Source organism: Rattus norvegicus, chromosome 3 (assembly GCF_036323735.1).
Source record: "Rattus norvegicus strain BN/NHsdMcwi chromosome 3, GRCr8, whole genome shotgun sequence".
Lineage (NCBI taxonomy): Eukaryota > Metazoa > Chordata > Mammalia > Rodentia > Muridae > Rattus > Rattus norvegicus.
In genome coordinates, this window is record NC_086021.1 from 113,886,059 (window position 1) to 113,909,847 (window position 23,789).

At 43.7% G+C, this 23,789-nt stretch overlaps 1 protein-coding gene and 1 pseudogene across 5 annotated transcripts; one reads left to right on the forward strand and one right to left on the reverse strand.

The window, feature by feature from the left end:
* The window catches only part of Hint1-ps4 (histidine triad nucleotide binding protein 1, pseudogene 4), a 28,402-nt pseudogene extending 16,708 nt beyond the window's left edge, over positions 1 to 11,694 (forward strand).
* Arl14ep (ADP-ribosylation factor like GTPase 14 effector protein) lies at positions 10,673 to 22,936 on the reverse strand. 5 transcript variants are annotated; one of them, XM_039104930.2, is made up of 5 exons: positions 22,741 to 22,936; positions 18,113 to 18,599; positions 16,135 to 16,262; positions 13,699 to 13,923; positions 10,673 to 13,166 (listed from the first exon to the last, which is right to left on the reverse strand). In XM_039104930.2, exons 2-5 carry the CDS (start codon positions 18,533 to 18,535, stop codon positions 13,019 to 13,021), a joined length of 924 nt encoding a protein of 307 aa, XP_038960858.1. In that variant the 5' UTR covers positions 18,536 to 18,599; positions 22,741 to 22,936; the 3' UTR covers positions 10,673 to 13,018.
* Positions 22,937 to 23,789: the final 853 nt, after the last annotated feature.

The window sequence follows — 23,789 nt, forward strand, 5'->3', positions numbered from 1 at the left end:
TGACTCTGTACTTCCTAAAACCCATCTGGTCTTCTGCCCATGGCCTGCTACGGCCTTATCCGGGCACTCCATATCCATCACATCATGACCCCAACCTGCTTTTCTGATTCATCCCCTACTTTCCCTTCAGTCTCTAAGTGGAGACTTTTGTTGCGTAATTCCAACCAAGTCTAACTTTCAATGTTATTCCTGGTTTCTTTTTCCAACCTAGTAGGTTTGGTTTTTGGAAAACTGATGTGTGTCCATTTTTTTTTCCCGGAGCTGGGGACCGAACCCAGGGCCTTGCGCTCCCTAGGCAAGCGCTCTACCGCTGAGCTAAATCCCCAACCCCTTGTGTGTCCATTTTGAAACCTTCCCTGATCCTTCAAGAAAGTGTGACTTTGATACCCTTTGGTCCTAGGACCGACCGTCTTCATTTCCTACTATACTCACTACACCGTGTCTTGATCTCTGTTCATAAGTGTTTTATTCCATCCTTCTAGACAAAAAGGTCCTTGAGAGTCGGGGAAAGAGGATGACGGCAAACTGGTGCACCCGACTGCCTGCGTCACCACCGGATATGCACAGCAACACTTTTCACAAACCAGAGCACAGATGTAGTCCCTTCCCCAAAGTCACACAGCTGAACCGGGATCTATCTGCAGGTGGTGCATGTCCTTTGATTGGACTACTTGTCACGGAGGCAGAGGAACATTGATTATGCGTAGCTTATTTTAAAACAGCGGTTTATCAATGTGTACACTTATTCTTCCAGAGGCTTTGAAAAATCACAGTAAGTTCTGGTAGGCCTTCCTCACCCACGAGTGTAACACTCATTCAGTCCTGGTGGTCACTGGGGCATTATTACTCTAATGCCTGCAGGGAGGCCTTACCAGGCAATCTTTGCTGCCTGCGTCCCCCAACACCTTTCTGAAGGCAGGTATGTCTCTGGTCATCCTTTATATGACAAACTGACCTAGACAGATTGAGTGTTCTTTGCTGTGGGTCTCTTGCCCATCAACTGACAGAACCAGGACTCCATTCAGAGTTTACAATCTCTGCTCCTAGAGCCTCCCACTCCTTCAGCCCCATCCTGTGTGGACCAGTAGAGATACAGACTCTCCGTCACACCCTCCAGCCGCCCAGGTTGAAGCAATCCGTCATGCCTTTTAAGTCCTCCAGCTAGTGAGCCTTTTCACCCAACACAGCTCGCTTGGTGTCATCGCACAGAGAACCATCAGCAACCAGGTCCCTTCAAAGAGACAAAGCTGAGACGGTACACACATTGCACTTCGAGTCTCAAGACCTAGTCTCGATAATTTCTTAGAGGACACCTCATCAACTAAGATGACAGTAAGAGACTGTCAGTGTCCTTGAACAATTGCTGAAGTGATGCTAGAAATACATTTGCCTGTAATCTAGGGATTTGGGGTAAGTAGATGCTAATTTACCCTTCCTATGACAGAAACTCATGATAGAGACATGTTCAGCTTTTGACAGCTAAGTAGTGGGATTGCTAAACCAGTGGATCTTCGGAGTGTTGGTGCTATCTTAACATTGACCCTAGGACATCATCTCATGTCTTTATTTCCAAGGACACGCCCTCCAAGTGCCTCCAAGGCAGCAAGTCTGACAAGCAGGGTCAGTTTCCTAGGTGACAAATGGGTGACTGGAGGTAGAGAACTGAGGCTCAGGAAACAGGCTGGCCTGCACACTACCTGTGCATTCCCACCTAAATCTGGGCATGTGTGCATGCAAAAGCCTGGGTGTGGTCTCTGCATACCACCCAAATTCGTTCACTCAGTCAACAGGTATGTACCAAGCACCTACTAAACGCCAGCCAGAGGGCTGGTAGGCCTGCAGAGGAGTGAGACAGACTGAGCTAGCTCATGGAGATTCTCTTTGCCAAGAAGCTGCTGACTCCCAGGTAACGCGCAGAGATGACCATCGTATACATACTTATTATGTTTATTTTTACTCCCAAACTTAGATCGAAGGTAAACCCCAGACTTGTTCATGTTTATATTTTCAGCCAAAAATAATTTTTTATATGTTGATTGAGGGCTCCCCAACAAAGCTGCTAACTAGTATCTGGGTCTCATGGGTGTTAGCGGGGCCTAGTATGTGGATCTCATGGGTGTGTTAGTGGGGCCTGGTGTGTGGGTCTCATGGGTGTTAGTGGGGCCTGGTGTGTGGGTCTCATGGGTGTGTTAGCGGGGCCTGGTGTGTGGGTCTCATGGGTGTGTTAGTGGGGCCTGGTGTGTGGGTCTCATGGGTGTGTTAGTGGGGCCTGGTGTGTGGGTCTCATGGGTGTTAGTGGGGCCTGGTGTGTGGATCTCAGACTGAAGTTAAGGCAGCACAGTAAGAGGTGAGGAACACCATAGCTGTTCCCCTTTGGAAAGGGCTGGCTTCCATACAGAGCTTCGGCTCTTCCGCCCCCTTCCAGAAAGCAGGCTGCAGGAAGCAGAAGGAAGGCATGCACACCCCACTTCTAAGAAAACTGTCTTGGCTGCACAGAGAGAGGCACCCACTTTCCTTTCTGCCCCGGCAGGACCCAGGCTGCAGGGGACACTGCCCTTCCTAAGGCTGCAGTGAGCTGCAGGGCAGACATCCCATCTGCTAGAGAAAACAAAAGAGCACTGTAGACCTTCCTTTTTATTTTCTTTGTTTCCCCAATCCACATTCACAAACCCACTTTTCCTACTCAAAGGAAGGAGTCAACTTCTTTATTAGGGATGGGGTTGGGGGAAGGGAGAAAAGAGAGAGGAGGTGTGAATAGGTACCCACCAGATCCCACTGTCTGGTTCATCTCTGGTATCATTTTTTTTCTCTCTCTCCTAAAACTGAGTATAACACTTTTAAAGGTTTTCACTCAACATAATGGATGAGATGCACACTTACATGGCCAACATTACGTTCACTGTCGTGGGCAGTGAAGTGACCAAGACTCACCAAGGACAATGCTATTTAACTTTGCTTAGGATGGCTTCACATTCAAAACTTTAAAATATCGCCTATATTAATTTTCCCAGATAACAGAAACACCAAACTTAAGTAATGACATTCTAAAATACTCGGAGTGAAGTCTCTAGGGTTTTAAAAAAAGCGAAGTGACTTTTACCCCTTTTGTGTTCTCTGTATAAGGCTGTCAATTTAGAAAACTTGATAGCCAGGTAACTTTGAATTTCAGATAAGCATAACTTTCTTGTCTTTATCATTGTGTGTGAATCTAAAAAGTGAACAAATAAATGCCAGTGCAGTGTTGCCCACTCCCAATCCCAGTGTTGGGGAGGAGACAGATATGGACGGTGCTGCCAGCCAGGCCAGCATGTTTCGGTGAGTTCTAAGCCAAGCAAGAGACTGTATGTCAAAACCAAAGTAGATGGCATCTGAGGAACTAGAGGTTGATCTCTGACCTCATGCTCTCTCTCTAACACACACACACACACACACACACACACACACACACACACACACACACACACACACACACAGAGAGAGAGACAGAGAGAGAGAGAGAGACAGAGAGAGAGAGAGAGAGGTACTAAAAAATTCTATTATTAATAAAATTCACATTTAACATTTAACTGAGGGCTCTGTATTTAACCTGGAAATGCTATTTCCACTGAAGAAGAATTTCTAGTTTACAGGGTATCTATCTGCTTTTGTTCCCTAATGGAATACATTTCCCCTCCACACAGTCTCTGCAGTGAAATGATTGCTAGTTACATTTTTGCAAGCAAGAAATTTGAGACCTCTGGAAACCAAGTAAGTTGTCTGAAGTGGAAGCCCAGAGTTGTAGATACAGTATTCAAACTTAGGCTCTGTCCTCCAGGGCAGTGGTTCTCAGCCTTCCTAGTGCTTCAACCCTTTAATAGTTCCTCATATAGTGGTGACCCCACCCCCCAGCATAAAATAATTTTCGTTGCTACTTTATACCTGTAATTTTTCTAGTTATGAATAGCAATGTAACTATTTTCTGCAGATAGAAGTGTGCCAAAAGTCACAACCCACAGGTTGAGAACTGCTGTCCCAGAGGGTACCTTAAACAATGAATTGGTTCGGGCTTCAGTTGAATATTTGGCTTTTCCAGTTGAAAGAACAGCTCATATAGAAATTATGTAGGTGAGAAAAAAGGGCCCTTCTTCTTTCCACATAATATTTAGAAAGAACGCCGTTCCCTCTAAAGCATTTAAAGGAAATGACATTCTGACTCCCCGTAATAAACCTTTTCTAAATCTGTACTTTGCCAAAGCGGTGCAGGTTTGTAACAAAACATCGCCCTCCTCTGGACAGGATGGCACTCTGCAACGGTGATAGGTTTTAAAGCAGAACAAAAATAAAAAGATGTTCAGTCCATGCTGAATAGCCACTACCATGTATTCTTTAGTGTGAGTCCTTGGGATGAGCAGAGAAACATAACTTTCCGATTGGCTGTGGATAAATGATGAGGATAGGCAGAAGCTGTGTTAACCAGAAGTAACCCTACCTTGGGAATACCTAAATCATCAGAATGAAATAGCTCCAGCGAATACAAAGAACTTGCACGGACGAGGTGAGTGAAGAAAGAACGCAGCCTGTGCTGGCGAACAGGGGTGCTGTGGGGCAAAACGAACCTTGTTTGATTGCCTTCTTTTTAAACTGCAAGCCAGATGGCTCTTGGCAAGTTATCTAATAACTCTCTCTCTCTCTCTCCCCCCACTCCTGTGTGTGTGTGTGTGTGTGTGTGTGTGTGTGTGAGAGAGAGAAAGAGAGAGAGAGAGAGAGAGAGAGAGAGAGAGAGAGAGAGAGAGAGAGAGCATGAAGTCAGAGATCAACCTCTAGTTCCTCAGATGCCATCTACTTTGGTTTTGACAGTCTCTTGCTTGGCTTGGAACCGAAACACGCCGGGCTGACTGGCAGCACCGTCCATATCTGTCTCCTCCCCAACTCTGGGGTTAGAAGTGGGCAGCACTACACTGGCATTTATTCGTTTACTTACTTGATGTGGGCTCTGAGTATCAAATTCAGGCCCTCACGTTTACATGGCGAGCACTTTTACTGACTCTTTGGCTCTCTCACCTCTGTGAGCCTTGGTTTCCCCATCTGAAAACCTGTTAGGTTAGTAGGCACTGAGAGAGATGAAATGGCTAGGATCGGCTGCTTCGCTGTATGCTCACGTCCCTCCTCAGACTCACAAGGGGAAATTCTGCATTTGGGAGGTGACAACTCATGAATGGACTTGTGTCTCTGTAATGCTTGCTCCACTCCCATTATGCACTAAGAAGACAATGACCGACAGGGGCCGTGGTCCACCACCACACATGAAATCTGTGGTCCTCCATCACACACGGAATCCGCTGGTGCCTTGACCTCGGACATCCCGGTCTCCAGAAGAGTGAGCAACAATTTCAGTTATTTATAAGCAGGTCAATCTATGGCATAGACATTTGCTTTTGCTATAGTGGACCAAATAAATTAAGTATTTATAAAAGGTGCTATATGGCTACATTAGATTCCGTATGTATGAACTGGTACTTCGGTATTAGGTCTACAAAAACAAATTATATCTTGAGGCATACAAGTCCACTGAATAGAAGCATCATGGATTGAATGTTAGGCTTCCCCTTAATTTCATGTGTTGAAGCCTGATCTCCCATGGCGATATCAAAAGGCGAGGTCCTCTCCAACGGGATTACGGACCTATTAAAAAGTCTTTCTAGATACCCCTTGACACCTTCCACTCTGAAAACTATACCAAAAACAGAGCTAGCTATATATGCCTCAGAAGAATGCCTCCTGGACCCTACCGGCCTTCTATTCTTGAGTTCACCAGACTCTTGAACTTGGAGAAAGAAACTTTGTTTCTGTGCTTCTTGGTCCAAGACACTTTGTTATAGCAGCCTGGATAGTCTAAGACATTATTTTTCTGAACTCCCCTGCCTTATTTCTAATTATGTTTTTCATGATTGCCAGGAATGCTGGAGGATCAGGCTTGAGAGCTGTAGGAGAGAAAGCATACAGCCACAAAGAGTGGTCCCAGGGGGACTCCCCAATTGGGTCTAAGGTAGCGAAGATGGAATGTAGATTTTAGTAATAATTCAGGAACATCAGAGGGAAGACTGTACTAGCCAAGTGGAGGATTGAAGTGGCCCAGCCATTGAGCTGTTTAAGGCATTTTTATTATAAGGTTGCACATGTGTGTGTTTCACTGGAGAATCCAGAACATTGGGCAGGTGGTGAGGGAGGCAGCCTCTGCTGCTGGGGAGTTAAGAACAGATTTAATCAACTATGGCAACAGAGCTGATTACCCAGCTACTGCCTTGCAATGACATCTTCCCAAAGTTGTTTTGGAAGAGAAACTGCAGATCTATGTGAGGTTATGAAATTCCTGCTGAAGGTAGTCCACTCTTAGCTGTTGTTTCTGAAGAGCTGTGCTCACATTAAACATTGTACAAGGCTGAATGAGTAGAGAGAGCGTCCGAGACTGCGGAAAGTTGGGGAGGAAGGAATGTTGCTGGAGCAGAGCCAAACTGTCTTGGGCTGTCTTAGTCCCTTAGTGACTTACTGCCTACCTGTGTGTGAGACCTGACATCCTTGTGAGGATTAGGGAAGTGCATTGGAATGTACGAACAGATGCTACAGTCAGCCCAACCCAGAGGCTAGGATTGCCATAGGATCTCATCTGAAGCCTGGAGAGGCTCCCCAACTTCGGTGTAAACGACTTCTGATGTTTCTACCAATGTATTTGAAAAGCAGTTTGGTTTATGATTTTGTTGGTACCTATAAAAACTTCACAAAACTGTTCAAACCTGGCATTTGGGGTGATTTGAATCTGAGTTCCTGGGTCATGGTCATCCATCCTTACTCCCTTTGGGATGAGAATTGTGTCTATGCTGTTACTTTAATCTCAAAACTGGAATGGGGGCAGGGTGGGGTGGAGTAAAAGCACATCAGAATCCTAGAAGACTAAAGCATATAACTATCCCTACCGTGGATATTAAGTATGGCCTGCTGGCTAAGACGCCACAAACCACACGTTTGACTTGGGCAGTATTACTACTGGAAATGACATATAAAACGTTGCACTTGGCAGAGTTCCCTTTGGTTTGGTGAGATCCACAGCTTCAGATTGCCATTGTCAGTGTCACGGACCTAAGCAGCTGTAGGGACAGAGGCGAGAGGAATGTGAGCTGATAGGGCTGACATTAATTTTGCTGGCCTTGGATCATAAATCACAAGCTTGGGTCCGTGATACACGGTTCGTTTCCTGAGAAGTTAATTAATTCAGACCTGGCCATTAAACATTCCTGCTCACTGGGCTTAGGACTGAGCTTCAGCTGAAGCACAGGGTTGTGGAGGGAACGCGGTGAGTATGCAAACAATTTCAGACGTGCCCAGTGCTGTAGAAGCAAGGCCAACAAAACACCGAAAATACATTACCTTGATTGCAGGTGTCTTAAACGTTGTTGCTGCATTACACTCAGGGTGAAAGGCTGGAGGCCACACTCCATTTGCATAAAGGAGGTCAAAATAAGATTGAACTGGAGAAGATATGGCCAAGATTTAGGGTCAGAGTGAAGGCTGGGGTGGAAAGGCGCAGCTGTTCGCTTTCCTAAAGTCTCTGAAGGCCTCAGGAGGGTGTGGGTCTGAACCAGGTCACTCGACCCTTGAGCTTGATGGGAATTCTTAGAATCGACTTTCCTTGTCAGTATCTTGTATTCAAATGCTGGATGGCCAAGGTGGAAAGGAGAGAATGAGTGAGCTACCCGGCAGTGCCAGGGTTTAGCTTCAGACAGCTGGACTCACACACGCAACCCCTGGCCCTCTTGTCTGTCTTGCACCCGCTGCTTTCATTTGTGTTATTTCAGGGAGATGTGGCAAGGACCGAGGGAGGACCATGAGCTGTCGATGCTTAAATGGAATTTTCTAAAACTGTGTTATAAATCACAAGCTGGAGCAAACGATGTGCTTTCAACTGTCCAAGAAACTAATTGGTCCAAGCTGTTAAAACATCACTGCTCACCTGACTTAGAACTGAGTTTTAGCCAATGCAGGGCCCAGTCCCGTGGAAGCTGAACGATCCTCTGGAAAGAGTCTTAGTTGGAAGACTCTGAACAGCCTGGCCAGTCACGAGCTCACTTTTAGAAAGTTCGACATGGCTTCAAGTCGTGTTTGGTGTTTCACCCTCCCAGGGCCAGGCCTTGTAATGCATGCTAAATGCATGGACTAAAGGGAACCCATCTGAGCCCTACGGGTTGAGAGTGGAATCACTCATGGCTTCTCAAGGACAGAAGAAAGAGTTAACAAGGAAGGGGATTGACACAGGGCTTGGAAACCACTATGGAACTACAGTTGATGTGCTCAAGATAAAGTTAAGACCTATAGGGTTGGGGCAATTAAGATCATTTGTTGCTATTCCAAAGAGTCAGGGTTTCCAACACCCACATGGCAACTCACAATTATCTCTAACTCCAGTTCCTGGGGATCTGATGTTCTCTTCTGGACCCCTAAAATTTGAGTTACAGTTGTGAGCCTAGCAGCCATGTGGGTGATGGAAACACCATCCCAGTCCTCAGGAATAACCAGTGTTCCTTAAGCGCTGAGCCAGAGCTCCAGCCCCACCTGGTGGGCATTTTGAGAAATTGATTTTTGCAGCAGGGAATGATTTTCAAGCCAGGACATGTAGGTCAAGTCTTTCCTCTTTTGACCAGTACGCTAAAAGGCGTTTCCCCACATTATTCAAGTTAAAGAGGGTGAGATGTAGGGACTTGGCTGGAATCCCTGAAAAGAGAATGGAGTCAAAATGTTTCCATCAACACGCCTAAGACCTTAGTCGTAAGGATGAGATATAGTGACTGGGAAACTGCTCAGGGCTAGGGCCTAGAGAGGAATTTGTAATGAGCGTAAGGATGGGTTCTAAGGATGGAGGATGGATCTTTCCATTGGGATGAGTCTGATTCACTGACAAAGTCCAGGTTTAGGGCCTGAACACTGCTCTGCATTTTTGGGGAGCTGGTGGAGGCTGGCTCCCAGTAGGGTACAAAGGATCAGTTGTTGTTTTTGACTGCTTCCACTTCAGCACTCCAGACAGCCAGGAGGAAGCAGGCTTGAGTTTACCAGCCCTGATTCCTCCTAATGCTAACTCTAGGCTGTGCTTCCTACACAATTGTGTAAAAGAAAATCTAGTAAGGGTTTGTTTTTACTTACATTTTAAGCTAGGGTCTTACTAGGAACTACTTTGGGATAGATGTTAATTGGGCTACTGTTACCAGCTACTGTTCCCAGGGAGCAGATCCAATCGTGTTTTATATAATCCACTTTACTAGATGTCCCCATATAACATTAGTAACCCTTACTGAAGTAGTATAAGGCAAAGACCAACTATTAGCTGTTTATTTACTATCTACTTAGTGATCTAAACATTGCTCCTACTGCCTTTCTGCCGAGCGAACCTTCACTTGCCACCTAAACCAGAATGTCCTGGAGAAGTGACTGACAATGCGCTGCTGACCAGAACAGCGTCTAACTGCTACGTCTGCTTCTGTAAGATCTTGCCTGTCTGCCCCATTCACGGTTTTAGAGTATTGTAACCTGGACCCAACACCTAGGCCTTTCAGGAGCAATCCTGGCTCCCACTCCCCTGTAACATCTTTCTCCCCTCACTGGTGCTGGGGTGCTTATTCCAGAAAGACTCCGGCAATGTTATCAACCACAAAAGAAAGAAGTAGAAGATGGCTCATCTGGCAAGAGCCTGGTGAACTAAGTTGGATCCACAGGGTTCATGGAAAGGTGGAAGGAGAAAAGGGGACCCAGGTGTCCTCTGACCTCCATCCCAGGGCCCTACTCACAAAATAATACATTCTAAAAACTAGTTTTTATTTATTTATTTATTTATTTATTTATTTATTTATTTATTTATTTATTTGCATCACTGTGACAATACCTAATACAACCACTTTACGAAAAAAGGGTTGTTTGGCTCCCAGGTTTGTAAGGTGTTAGGTCTGTGGTGTTTATTTTCACAGAGACACCAGCAGATGTCAGCAAAAACTAAAGTGTCATATGAATCTCCAATAAACACTGTAAGCTTTTCCCAGGTGGCCAGAAGTCAAGTGCAAAGCTTCACAGAAAGGCCAGTCTGGGTAGGACACACATCCTTGTTCTACACTGCCAACCAACTTTAGTTACCTTTTTGAAGGTCAGACAAGTGTGATCATAGACTGGATATGGATTCATGAATAAAAACCTTTTCAAATACTCGATGTTCTTATTAAACAACCATCCAACAAAAATCCACACCAAGTAACAGAGAGGGATGAAGTGCTTGCTGCTCAAGTGAGGATGGGTTTGGATTCCCAGCACCCATTGAAAGCCCGTGGGTGTGGTGGCTTACCTGTAATCACAGAGCAGAGGGCAGACTGGATCCCCTGGCAAGCTGGCTAGCTAGAACAGTTCTAGCAGCGGGCTCCAGGGCCACGGAGTCACACAACATCAGCAAATACAGTGGCAAGCAATTGAGGATACAACCAAATCAACCTTGAGCCTCCACATCTACACATACGCACTGCACACGTGTCCACACAGGTGACCACGGACACATGCACACACTTAAAAATAATAAAGAGTAAGCTTGCATTGTTGCCAAAATATTGTCTTTATTAACTTACTCAAGATCACACACTTAAAAATAATAAACAATAGATCTGCATTGTTTATTTCTAAAATAGTCTTTATTAGTTTAAGATCTCTCTCACACATACTTAAAAATTAAACAGTAAGCCTGCATTGCTTATTTCTAAAATACAGTTTTTATTAGTTTACTTAAGATCAGATATACTTTTGTCTATAACTCTACAGTATGTTTAGTCCCCAAACACACACAAAAACAAACAACAAAACTGTTGAGAAAACTTCCCCTTGAAAAAAGTTACTATTCTCTTCATAAAAGGAACAGTTCTGCTCTAAGGAATGATTAAATATAGCCATTTTTATATAGTCTTTTCCCCATTAGAAATATACTCCCATTGTAAGTAAAAATAAATGTCCAAATCTTCAGTTTTAGCAGCATGATAACACATACATGTCACCCCAGCATGAAAAAGGCTGTGCTACGAGCGCTGCAGAGGTCCAGGGCCAGTCTGGGTTACAGTGTAAGGCCCTGCCTGCTCCAAGGAAAACAGAATGGAAAACACACACACACACACACACACACAGACACACACACACACACACACACACACACGCACATGCACGCACAAGTTTCCTCTGAAAAGCATGAGCAATGTGCAGCCCTAACTCACACTTGGGAACAAAAAAGGAAACAAAAAATGACTAAAACCAAATGATTCCAAGGGTTCAGATAAAACCGGAGTCTATCTGTGGCCCTGCAAAACATTTCCTTAATTTAGAAAAAGTAAATAATTATACCTTTTAAATTAAAAATAGTTAAAAACGTTTTGACTCCTCTCTGACATTCGGATTTAATGACTTGCTCACTAGGCTTCTGACACTTGAGTCAAAGAGAAACCCTAGGGGTTGGGGATTTAGCTCAGTGGTAGAGCGCTGGCCTAGCAAGCGCAAGGCCCTGGGTTCGGTCCCCAGCTCTGAAAAAAAGAAAAAAAAAAAAAAAAAAAAAGAGAGAGAGAGAGAGAGAAACCCTAAGTGACAGCACATTTAATTCCAAGTTGGAAATGAAACAGCATTTTATCAAAGAAAAGCAATCAAGTGTAGTACAGAGATGACCAACTGAACAAAAATGCTAGTGTACTGGAAAACTCAAACTGGCTTCCATGCTTCAAAGTATTTTAAGCTGCTAAAGACTCAGGAACAAGAACCTTCGAAAGGCTTTAGTTGGTAAGAAGTGCTGGAGATGCTCCCTTGACCCACAGACCCCCATTCTGACTTCTCAGCAAGACTCCGTCAGGACGCGGAAACCTTACTTCTATTCCACACGTTCCAGCTTCTCCATGTTTTCATCACTCTCTTAAGGGACATTTTTAGAAATCTCAACCCTCACATCTATCCAGTTTTAACAGCACAGAAATACTGCTGTGATGATTTGAATCAGGGGCCCCCACAGGGTCATACACTCGAATGCTTACTCACCACGAAGTGGCACTATTTGATAAGAATTAGGAAGGGCGGCCTTGTTGGAAACGTGTGCCACTGGTGGTGAGCATGGAGGTTTCAAAAGCCATGTCTGGCTAAGTCTCTCTTTGACTGTGGGTAAGGACATAAAGATCTGATACTGACACATCTGTCTGCAGGCCACCATGCTCCCCAACCATGATGGTAACGGGTAACCCTCTGAAACTGTAAACCCTCAATATGCTCTTCTTTACTAGCGTTGCCTTGGCCATGGTGTCTCCTCACAGCACAGAACAGTGACCGAGACAAAGGTGCAGCCATTTATGTAGTACACACTCATGCTTTATATGGAAAAAGAGGAACGGAGTTTTCTTCAAGTACAAATCTTTACCACGAATGCATAGATTAAGAACTGAGACGCTGAAGGTGCAATGAACACTGTGTTCCTCTCCAGATGGAGGAAAAAGAACTGTGTTTCAGCACTTAGGTATCTAGTTTATTTTCAAAATAGCCACTTACTGTGTTGCATGAAAATCAGTTTTCTGTGTCACAGGTGCTGCTCCCAGCTAAGGGCTGGGCCTATCTATTTGTACAGCACTGTGAGGCGATGCACTAAAGAAATGCTAATAATCAAGGGGAAAGAGGATTGCTGTATGACCTTTAAATATCCATCAAAATATTAAAAACTTATAGCTATAAATGGACAAGAAAATTAAAGTTTATGTATTGAGAATTAAGAGTTTTATTGTATTGCCTAAAGTCGTCTGAATAGCCTCTGACTGGTGTGTTAGTAACAGTGACAGGAACCTTTCTGACCGTTTCAATGCTGTGACGAATCTATTTACAGTAAACAGCCTTTATGTTAAGTTTTTACCGTAACTTTGTCTGGGACAGTCTTCTTGCTCATCCCAGCTGCTTCTCTCGGCAATGTGTGTCAGTTCCCTCACCAGGTTCCTCTGATGCACACGTCTCAACGACAGCAGCGGTAATCAACACTCCCATGACCAGCGGTGGCATCCACAATTCCATTTATGACTGATCCAAATTTCACTTCCAGAAAGGTCATTGTTCGTGTCTTTGCCGCGTTTTCATCTTTGCTGATCAATATTTGGCGATCACTTTTGTAAAATATCATATGGGTGACAGGGAGATAACAGACCATATGCTTTGCTGTAAGTGAATCAAATAACAGGTGTACAGACAGCAATCATGGGCAGAAGGGAAAAGCAGCTCACGACTGGCACAGACCACGAGGCACAGCAGCTAAGCACATCCTGACTTCTGCACTGGGAAGTTACGACTCCATGCAGGCAACAGTAAACTGAGGGAAACTCAAATCTGTACTAGGCTGCTATGGCATGGGGACGACTCAACTAAGTCATCATTACTGAAATGTGTTCATATGGGAACCCTAAAAACTGCAAACTATCTACACTTGTTAGACTGGCCCAGACAGGCTTAGAGCCAACTCTGGAGAAACAACCCATCTAAATTTACATCAACTAAAGACTAAATGCAACCAAATTCATACTTATTTATCAACAGTTAGGCCATCCTTGCATCTAAAAGCAACAGGGTTTAGAGAAAGCGAGAGCAAGAGAGACAGAGAGAGAGAGAGTCTTAGACCCGTAGTGTGACACTATCAATTACCCAGCGTGTTTATTATGGATTATCTCGCCTCCTTCAATCTCTATCTGCTCATACAGCCACTTGCGGTCGCAGCGGCACTCCGCCCCACATTTGGTGGAGCCACAGGTGGGGCAGGCGTAGAAGCATCCCAAGCAGTCCTCGTCCAGGCAGTCGCAGAGGTCCATGCCGCTGAATATCAGCAGGCCCTGGCTGTCATACACCTTACTCTTTGCTGGAATAATTTGTCTGTAAAACAAAAGAGTGAGCTGCATTTTATACACACTACGTTTGAATGTTTAGTTGAAAATAAGATAATGAAGAAAATGGAGGTAAAATATTTCTATGTAGAGATGCAGTCTACTAAACTGGCTTACTGTGCTCTTCTTAGGAGAGTTCTAGATGGGGAGAAGTGACCCGACCAAGTGATGAAAATAAAAAGGACACTGAAGTCAAACAGATGTTAACCCAGGGCTGGTGAGGTGGCTCAGATGGCCAGGATGCTCAGTGTACAAGTGTGGGAACTGAGGGGCTGGACTCAAGGCCAGAGGCAAAAACGAACTTTGGTTTTCCTCTTGATCTCCTATACCCCTGGCATGATATGCACTCACACAAATACTATCTGTAACTAAGAATTCAGTAAGGAAATGTGCCCCCAAATGGCTTTACACAAACCATCACAGGATTAGTAGACCTCAGTGATTTGTCTCATTGGTTACCAAATCATACTGCTGTGAACATAGGACATCCCTTCCTCTAGAGGGCGGACACTCTAAGCAATGTTACTTGTTTCTTTCTTCTTTAAAAAAAAAAAAAGATGTATTTATTTTTTATCTATATCTATCTATCTATCTATCTATCTATCTATCTATCTATCTATCTATCTATCTATCTATCTATCTATCTATCTATTATACAGTGTTCTGCCTGTATGTCAAAGAGGGTATTGGATCCCATTACAGATGGTTGTAAGCCACTATGTGGGTGCTGGGAATTGAACTCAGGACCTCTAGAAGAGCAGTCAGTGCTCTCAACCTCTGAGCCATTTCTCCAGCCCTGTTTCTTTTCTTAATGACTTCTATTAAATCTAGTCTGAAAATATTTTAAATCACTCAATGGAAAACTTCACAGTTGGAAAAAGGTAAAAATGTCGATTCCAGTAAGAAAACAGCCTGACCTGTTGTAAATTTGTTAATATCTTTTTTTTTTTTTAATTAACTTGAGTATTTCTTATATACATTTCAAGTGTTATTCCCTTTCCCGGTTTCCGGGCAAAATCCCCCTCCCCCCTCCCCTTCCTTATGGGTGTCCCCCTCCCAACCCTCCCCCCATTGCCGCCCTCCCCCCATAGTCTAGTTCACTGGGGGTTCAGTCTTAGCAGGACCCAGGGCTTCCCCTTCCACTGGTGCTCTTACTAGGATATTCATTGCTACCTATGGGGTCAGAGTCCAGGGTCAGTCCATGTATAGTCTTTAGGTAGTGGCTTAGTCCCTGGAAGCTCTGGTTGCTTGACATTGTTGTACTTTTGGGGTCTCGAGCCCCTTCAAGCTCTTCCAGTTCTTTCTCTGATTCCTTCAACGGGGGACCTATTCTCAGTTCAGTGGTTTGCTGCTGGCATTCGCCTCTGTATTTGCTGTATTATGGCTGTGTCTCTCAGGAGCGATCTACATCCGGCTCCTGTCGGCCTGCACTTCTTTGCTTCATCCATCTTGTCTAATTGGGTGGCTGTATATGTATGGGCCACATGTGGGGCAGGCTCTGAATGGGTGTTCCTTCAGTCTCTGTTTTAATCTTTGCCTCTCCCTTCCCTGCCAAGGGTATTCTTTTTCCTCATTTAAAGAAGGAGTGAAGCATTCACATTTTGATCATCCGTCTTGAGTTTCGTTTGTTCTAGGGATCTAGGGTAATTCAAGCATTTGGGCTAATAGCCACTTATCAATGAGTGCATACTGTTAATATCTTTTAAACATACTCAGTGCTAGCATATATATTTTAAATGACTTAGCTCCTGTTCCTTCACTTGTGTACTAACTGTGTGTCTACTTCGGACCTGTGCAAAATCGAAAGCACTCGAGTTCTCATAAATGCAATGGCCTTTCTGTCAGCTGTACACAGAAAGCAGACACATCAAGAAGAGAGCATCAATATCAAATTTTGTAAACTGCAAACATCTTAGAAACTGGCGAGCTCTAAGATTTTCTTCAATTATTTTAACCCTCACTCCAAAATATTACCTTGTTCACTTCATGCTACCTTCTCAGAAAGAAGCTTCTAGAGTTCCAACGGATGCTTTACTTTCCTACGAGTAACAGCCAAGGCTTTCAGGTTTAACTAATTCAGAATACAATTTAAAATGATTAACAGTCAGAAAGCTGAAAATTAAGAAAAAAAATACAAGAATAATGCAGATGTGTGGCAGTAACGTAACAAAGAACCGACAGGCCGGAACTGGCTGCCCACCTGTCAGAACTAGCGCTTGCATTTTTGGTGAGCTTCCTTTTCTCCCTTTTACCACTTTCTGGAGCAAATTCAGTTTGCTTTCCTGGGTTTGTAAACTGTAGTGACCTCAGAGCTTTAGCAGTCCTTCCCTGAATAAAAATACAAAAACTATAAATTAAAATCGTGAGCTCAAAACAGTAGGACTTTACTTAGCATTAGCCCAGGGTACCCCCCAATCTGGAATGCAGTTTGGAGCACACACACACAGAGGAAGGTGGGAAAACCCACTCTTCTAGTCTATATTCAAATTTGTGTACTATTTTTGCTACTTTAGTCTCTTAGCACATGCAGGAGCTGGCACACTGAGGACAGCAATGGCTGTCACCTCAGGAGAGAAGGCAGCTAAAGACAACGGCACAGAACTGAGGTTACAAATAACAATTTTCTGTCCTTCAGAACTTCTAACTTTTAAGAGGACAGTAGTACAGTGGCTTCACGTTCAAGCCATGTATATATATGTATATATGCACATGCTGCATGTATATATGCATATACATATATATGTAGGTTCTGGTAATTCAAGAGTTTGGTGAGAAAATTTTAAGTCTGTTATTTTGGGGAGGCAATAAGTGATCTTTCAAAATGTTTTCATACACCCAAAGTCAAGATTGGGTGGTAAAGAAGCCAGCCATATAAGAACAATGAAGAGATGAGGTGAAGACATCCAAGTCTAGATCATCGAGTATCTATGATGAACGAACTTCACATAATGCTGGGTCCTGGAGATGTGCCTGAGAGGAACACAACACACAACTTAAAATTTTAATCTGGTTTATTAATACAACAAAAAGGAGAAAACTGAGAAAATATGCCAGCAGCAAGCATTATAGAACACTGAAAAAGAGAAACTCTGAGAAGTGTTCCTGAGGGGGTAAAGACAGCTTCACGGATCTCACTTTTCTGATATAAGTGACCTGCGTACAGGTATGAGACCTGGGGAAAAGGCATAAAATATTTCATACTTTACAACGTAAAAACCATGTGTTCTTTGAGCACAGGAGGCCCTAAAGTTAACCTTAACTATATTCAGAGCGTAGAGGCAGAAGCATTATGAAGGGCCACAACTATTTAAAACTTTCAAATAAGAATGGGATAGTTTGGTTTTGGACCCAGGGACAAGGGGCTGAGGTGTGCACCCTCCTCCCCCTGCCGTTTCCCCATGAGACTTCCCTAGCTTTGGTCCTTGGGGGCCAGTGAACTCGATCACCTGAGAACAATTTCCCAGTAAACCTGCCTTGGAGGCCAGGTCTACTTTGGTATGTAAAATATGCACCTCAGTCTCTTATCCTAGGGTCCCAAACCAAACATCTTCAAAGGAGAAAAACTGAAGTTCTATTCACTGACTACTGGGCATTATGCCTCATGCCTGGAGACTCCAGCTCAGGGAGCAGAAGGGGAATCACTCACTGTCTTGAGAACAATGCTGGTCTTGACCACATGGAGAGTTCCAGGACAGTCTGCTACAGAGCAAGCCCTCGCCTCAAAATCAAAATAAAAATCAGTAATAACCCACTTCCTTGATTCTTTTTCTTAAAGCAATGCTTTAGTCCTAGACCAAGTCTGACATCCTTCCTGGTGTGTAGTCTCCAGTAGGTAAAACATTGTTAGCTACTTCAGTAACAGAAAAGGATATAAGTTCCCTAAGCTGGCCTTTGCCAATGTTCTAAAGGCCATGCCTAAACTCTCCTTCCTAAAGTCTAAGAACAGAAGTTGTAGCATTGAAATCTTGGAGACATTATGTTCTTTTGTCCTAAGCCCTTGTTTACTGCTCATTCTGGACTGTGAGTATATGGAAACATTTTAAAACATCACTATTTCACCTCAACTTTAAATCTGTTATATGCTAATGAATGTGACAGAAATATGACATGATTTCTTATAGCTACTCCATACATCTAAAGTCCCACACTGCAGAAAAGTTAATGGCATCTATACATACATCTGACTCGGGTTTCCGTCTCTGGCGGTCATCTGAATCAACATCCACGCTTCCATTGATGATCTGGGTACATTTTGGGCAAAGCTTCCAACCAGGTACGAGCTGCCTTCCAAACTTTGCACTCAGAAAAGTGGCATCATCTAAGTCAATTACATGTAGATTCTTTTTGGCTAGCTTTTTGTGTATGTTAAATGGGTCACAACATGACTTCTGTAACTCTTCAAATCTTTCAATATAAATTTTTACATGATGGAGACAAATCGTATTATTCCCAGAAAGTGTCATTCCAGTTCTAAGCTGAAGTAAAAGCATGTCATTTGATGACAATTCTTTCAATGTCTTGAAGCCCGTGTGCCGAGTGTAGAAGGTTTTATGGCAGTCATGTGTGGTGCGAAGCTGGACTCCGACCGAGCACGGATCCATCACCCTTGAATCTACCACGTTTCCCCTCTTTTATTTTGTCTAGAAATCTCTTTGGTAGGTCAACCTAGAGGAAACATTAAAGACAGATTGGTTCTGAAAATTCTTATTTGGAAAACTGTAAAAAGTTAGTACAACGCAGCTTCTTTAGAAAACAAAAGCAAAACACAGCAAACATTGAGTAGTGGGAAAGACCAAAGGCTTACAATAAGAATGTATTTAATCACAGAATGTCAGGTCAGATTTACACCAAAATACTTGAGATCACAGCTACAATGTTAAGATCGCATTACAGGGTTTAAGGAGAGAAATAGAAGAAACAAATATTCACATGAGAACTATTAGACTTTCAATAGAAAACTGCTTAGAACTTGTAGGGGATTTAAAAAGGATGCTGGAAACCAAAACACTGTATGCTTTATAAAATATAAGAATGTTACAAAAGATACAAAAGACCTTTGTGGAACTCTACAAGTTCAGAACTATTTCAATCAAAAGACAATTGGAAATCCCCCACTGCCATGCTGCTGGAGTTTGAAAGCTGACTGCATGAAAGAAAAGAATGGCTGATTTACTAGAAAGATAATTAAAGACACTACAGGATCACTGTAGTACAGACAAACAGACTGAGGGGTTTGCAGTATGATCTGGTACTGTGGTAAATAGCATTGTAAACCAAAGTGAAAAGGCTTCCTGGCTTTACAGACCTTTAGAAGGTTGCCTTACCGCAAATGTCTTCTACCTCTAGACACAGGGAAATCACCCCACAGCATCCTGGCGGAGAGATTACATGATCTGGTAACCATAGCAACTAACTGATACATCGAGACTAGAATGGCAAAGGAACGGTAAGCACTTCACACAAAATGAAGTGGCAGGATAACCGCAGGAAGGACTCAAGGATGCAACTTCCAGGAGACTGTTATTCATGAGGGGGTTACCCATATTCCTGTAAATAATCTCATCAATACTCTATACCATAAGCCAAATAAACTCCCTGGTCCACCAGCGGTTATTTTGGTGGGATCATTGTTTAGGTTTGTGGCTGGTGCCCCAGCTGTGGTAAACAGGGAAAGTTAATGCAAGGAACTGTGGGGCCTGCTGTGCAAATACTATGAGGGAACAAGCGAATACACTGTAGTCCTTGAACGGCATGTGTGGGATGAGACTGCTAGCAGCTCATGATGGCAGCTATTATAAGACACCCAACTTGGTGGGTGATCTGGATGAAAGAGAGAACGAGATGGAGGTGCTGGCTGCCATTTCTTATAGGGACCCAAAAACTTGGAACCCAAGGAAAGAATCTGATAGAGTACTGAAGGCGAAAACAAGGTAGAACTGATCCTCAATACAGGAGAAAGAAAATCCACAATTCTTTCTGCAGATGGCCTGGAGCAGGAAACTGTCATTATACTCTGCCCTGAACTCCCTGAAGCAGACGGAAAGTCCTGGGTTCAAGTCCCAGCATTGTAGAAAAAGTGAAGAACACTCCTAAAATCTTAGCTTCTGGGAGGCTGACTGATGACAAATTCAAGGTCATCCTCAGCCACATCCCTGGAGGCCAGTCTGGGCTAGAAACTGTCTCGAAAGAGGGGAAAGGTCATCCTGGAACTCAGGAAGTTTATTTTTAGAAATCCAAGTCGCTAAAGCAGTATAATCTTTGATGGGTTAATTGTAGAAAATTAAACTGCCTGTCTAATCACTGCATTTAAAACAAACAAAACCAAAAGAGCAATACATGTATCGGTGCTTGGCCTGCATGGATGTCTGTGTTCTGCAGGGCTGGGAACCTAGAAAGTACAGCATCAGACGCCATGGAACTGGAGTTACAGTTGTTCTGCTATGTGGGTGCTGGGATTCCACCTAGGTCTTTGGGAAAAGCAGCCAGTGCTCTTTACTGCTGACCCATCTCTTCAGTCCCAGTCACTGCATATTTTTTTTTTTTTTAAGTAAGGATCTCTCTGGTGTTACTGTTAAAGTAGAACTGTCTACAGTTGTTGCCAGATACAGAATTAGCTGCATATGCACATCTGTGCTTTAGATAATGGATTATCAGTTATGTCCTACATATTGCTAAAAAGTTAACCCCATCTAAGTGGACAGTCATGCACCTTTATCTGCTAAATGCGGCACTTCCATTTTCAGAGCCTTTTAGTAAGCAGAGCCTTCTTCAGCTCTAGCTCTTTTTTATTTGAGCTAAGACTGATTTTCCGAATAACAACTTAGAGGAACTGCTCAGTTTAAATTTCCTACCTGAAGGTTGGTGCTTCTTTTCCAGACAAGATTGTTGGCAACAGATGAGATGGCTCAGTTAGTAAAGTGCTCACCACGTAAGCATAAGGACCCAGGTGTTATCCCTTGAACCCACAGAGGCAAAAAAGCCAAGTGTTCGGGTGCCCATCTGTTATCCCAGTGCTGGGAAAAGGAGGCAGGAGGCTCTCTGGGGCTTGCTGGTCAGCTAGGCATTCTTATTGACAAATAGTAATACCCAATACACTATACTTTGACACCTGAATGAATCAGTGGGTCTGCAGGCCCTTCTTGTATATGTGTAGCATTGTATATGCATCTGTTTTGTTTTCCAACCAGCAAAAATACCTCTGACAAGTATTTAACTAAAGGACTTACTCCAGGTTTTATTTTGCTTTTTCTTTTGTTGTTGTTATTGGTGGTGGTTTTTATGTTTTAAACAGCCATTAACTGAATTCCTGGGGATTTCATCCAAGAGGAAGTCCAGGATTTCCAGTGTCCATTTTGTTTATACATTTATCAATAATTTACTGAACTGCTCTTCCGCACTGATCAACTGGAACAGAGTATTTCTTAATCCGACTTTAAGTCCCAATGTCTCTAGGCCCACCAAATCTAGACAATCAGTGGTCAAGTATGGTGGCTCTAGGGTTACATGCTCCCCAACCACCTGTACACCCCACTTGTTCATATCAGTTCTTCCAGCATCACTATTTCCTCCTTCAGCTCAGAGGTAAGTTTCCATCAACCTATGTAAAAGAGTAACTTCAAGGCTTTCTGCTTTACAGAAACATAGTACTTTGTTACTTGTTAATCTATTATATACCAAGATCCCAGGGTAAGGAATTACCTGATTACCGAACAGCCATGGCTTCTCTAATTAGCAAATGCTGGCACTTTATTCTTAAGAACTTTTTGAATAAACACATATTCAGAAATTCCTAGAATCCCCAATAGCAAGCTCTCCTTGAAATTGATGTGATCAGATCTCACTTCTCTGCCATGATTCCCACAACCCTGTATGGTATTCACTCACTAATGCCCCTACTCTCTGCTACATCAGTATGATTCAAATCATCAGATCCAACAAACACCTACTATGCACATGGCACAACGGTAGAAAAAAAAATTAAAAGAAAATGAAACAAACAACAAAACCCTCAACCCACCAAAGTGCTTAACTAAAATCACACAGCCAGAGCTGAAAAGATTGTGAATTTTAAATACGGGCTGGAGAGACGGTTCAGAGGCTACTCTTCCAGAAGACCTGGAGTTCAATTCCCAGCACCCATGCGGTGACTTGTAATATCCTGTAAGCCCAGTTTCAAGGAAATTCGACGCCCAGTTCTTTTCTCTCTGGGCACCAGTCACGCACTGGTGGCACATACATGCTGGCAAAACATCCATCCATACAAAATGAAGTAATAAAAAAATGTTTTTAAAGTTGGCCTTGGGAGGCAGAGGCAGGTAGATCTCTGAGTTCTAGACTAGCCCCGGCTACATAAAGAATTCCAGGTCAGCCAATACTACACAGAGAAACTGTCTCAAAAACAGAAATGTCTCCAAAAACAAAAACCACAAACAAAATCAAAAACAAACAAACAAACAAAAAACAACCAAACCAACAAAACTAAAGACCCAGGCCTGGTTCCTCATTTCTGTAATCTGAGCTAATCAGGGAGGTGGTGGGTTGGGGGGTAGCTTAGCGAGTCCCCACAAAGAAGCTGGGGATGAAGCTCGGCAATGGCGAAGCCCTGGGTTCAAATCTTTCTACTGCAAACTAAAAACTTGCAGCCTGTGACCCTGATGCGGTGGCGGACCTACTATGGTCAAGGTAGAGCCTGGTGCCAGGCTGCTGCAAGCAGCAAGCCCCCTCCGCCGTGCATGCCTCCCCTCCTAACCCTCCCGGCCCCTCCGCGGCCTCCCACATTCAAGTGTCATCCGCAGAGTCCACTCACAGCCGTGCGGCCCGGTCCACCTGAGCTGCTACGGTTCTCAGTCGGGCTCCGGAAGCACTGTATCTGCACAGGCCAAGCTCGGTACTCCACACTATCGCCTGCCCCGCGTAGACACCGAGAGGACGGCGAATGCGGCTAGAGAGACCGCGTGCACCATAAAGAGGAGCCTGGAGGTGCCTAGAGCGGAAGCCAGCCGGGAGGCCTCCGGAGGCGGAAAGACTGGGGGAGGGGAAGAGGGGATGACTCAATCCAAAGCAAGAGTTACTTCAGATGCTTGCCCGCCCTGGGGAATGTATACTGTCCCTAGGTTGTGGAATTGGGAGGCTCCTGGAGGGCCTTAGCGAACCTAAGTTTCCTTTACTTCGTTTGCAAATCTGTTCTGTTTGTTGTCCTACCAAACGAATGCACCTAGATATCGTTCATCCTGGAGAAGAGTGAGTTAAATGCAACTCAAGGAATGGACCGTATTTAAAGTCTCACACCTTATTTTTTGCTTCATTTCAACTAAATATATTCTGAAACCCTTTCTTCTATTATACATTATAAAGATGGCTAGTTCTTTGAGTAAAAGAAGGCCCCAGGAAACGAACTTTTACATTTTTGGGGTGGAAAGAAGAGACACAAACATTGTGGTTTTGAGGTGCGGTGAGTTTTTGTTTTGGGGACAAAGTTTCAGCCAGGTAGTTGAGGCTGGACCCTAGAACTGTACATGTAGTCCACGAGGCTATGAATGCAATGGTTTCTTGTTTTTGAGAATTTGATGCATCTGATGTGTTTGGATCAACTCCACCTCCACTGATGCCATCTAGGAGTGCAGGAATGGGTTCATTCTCTTTGTCAGCTAAAGAATTAGAAAGGAGGCAAGCATTACCCAACGATTTGGGGTGTCCCTGCAGAGTCAACATGTAATAACCTAAGATTTTGAGTCCCTTCCTGGGGATCTTAGTTTTATTAATAAAAGAATAAACTCAAACAGAAACTCAAGGAGAACTTATTAGAGTTTAAGAAGAAAAACCTAGGGCAGGCAATTTGTTAATCTCAAAGTTGCC

Excerpts from the sequence above, each read along its gene's own strand:
- Arl14ep (XM_039104930.2), bottom strand. The coding sequence starts at position 18,535 with ATGGATCCGTGCTCGGTCGGAGTCCAGCTTCGCACCACACATGACTGC. Across the intron at positions 13,924-16,134 it reads GCAAGCGCTAGTTCTGACAG|ACAAATTATTCCAGCAAAGA; the intron begins GTGGGCAGCCAG and ends TTTGTTTTACAG. Across the intron at positions 13,167-13,698 it reads ATCCATAATAAACACGCTGG|TGATCGCCAAATATTGATCA; the intron begins GTAATTGATAGT and ends ATTTTACAAAAG.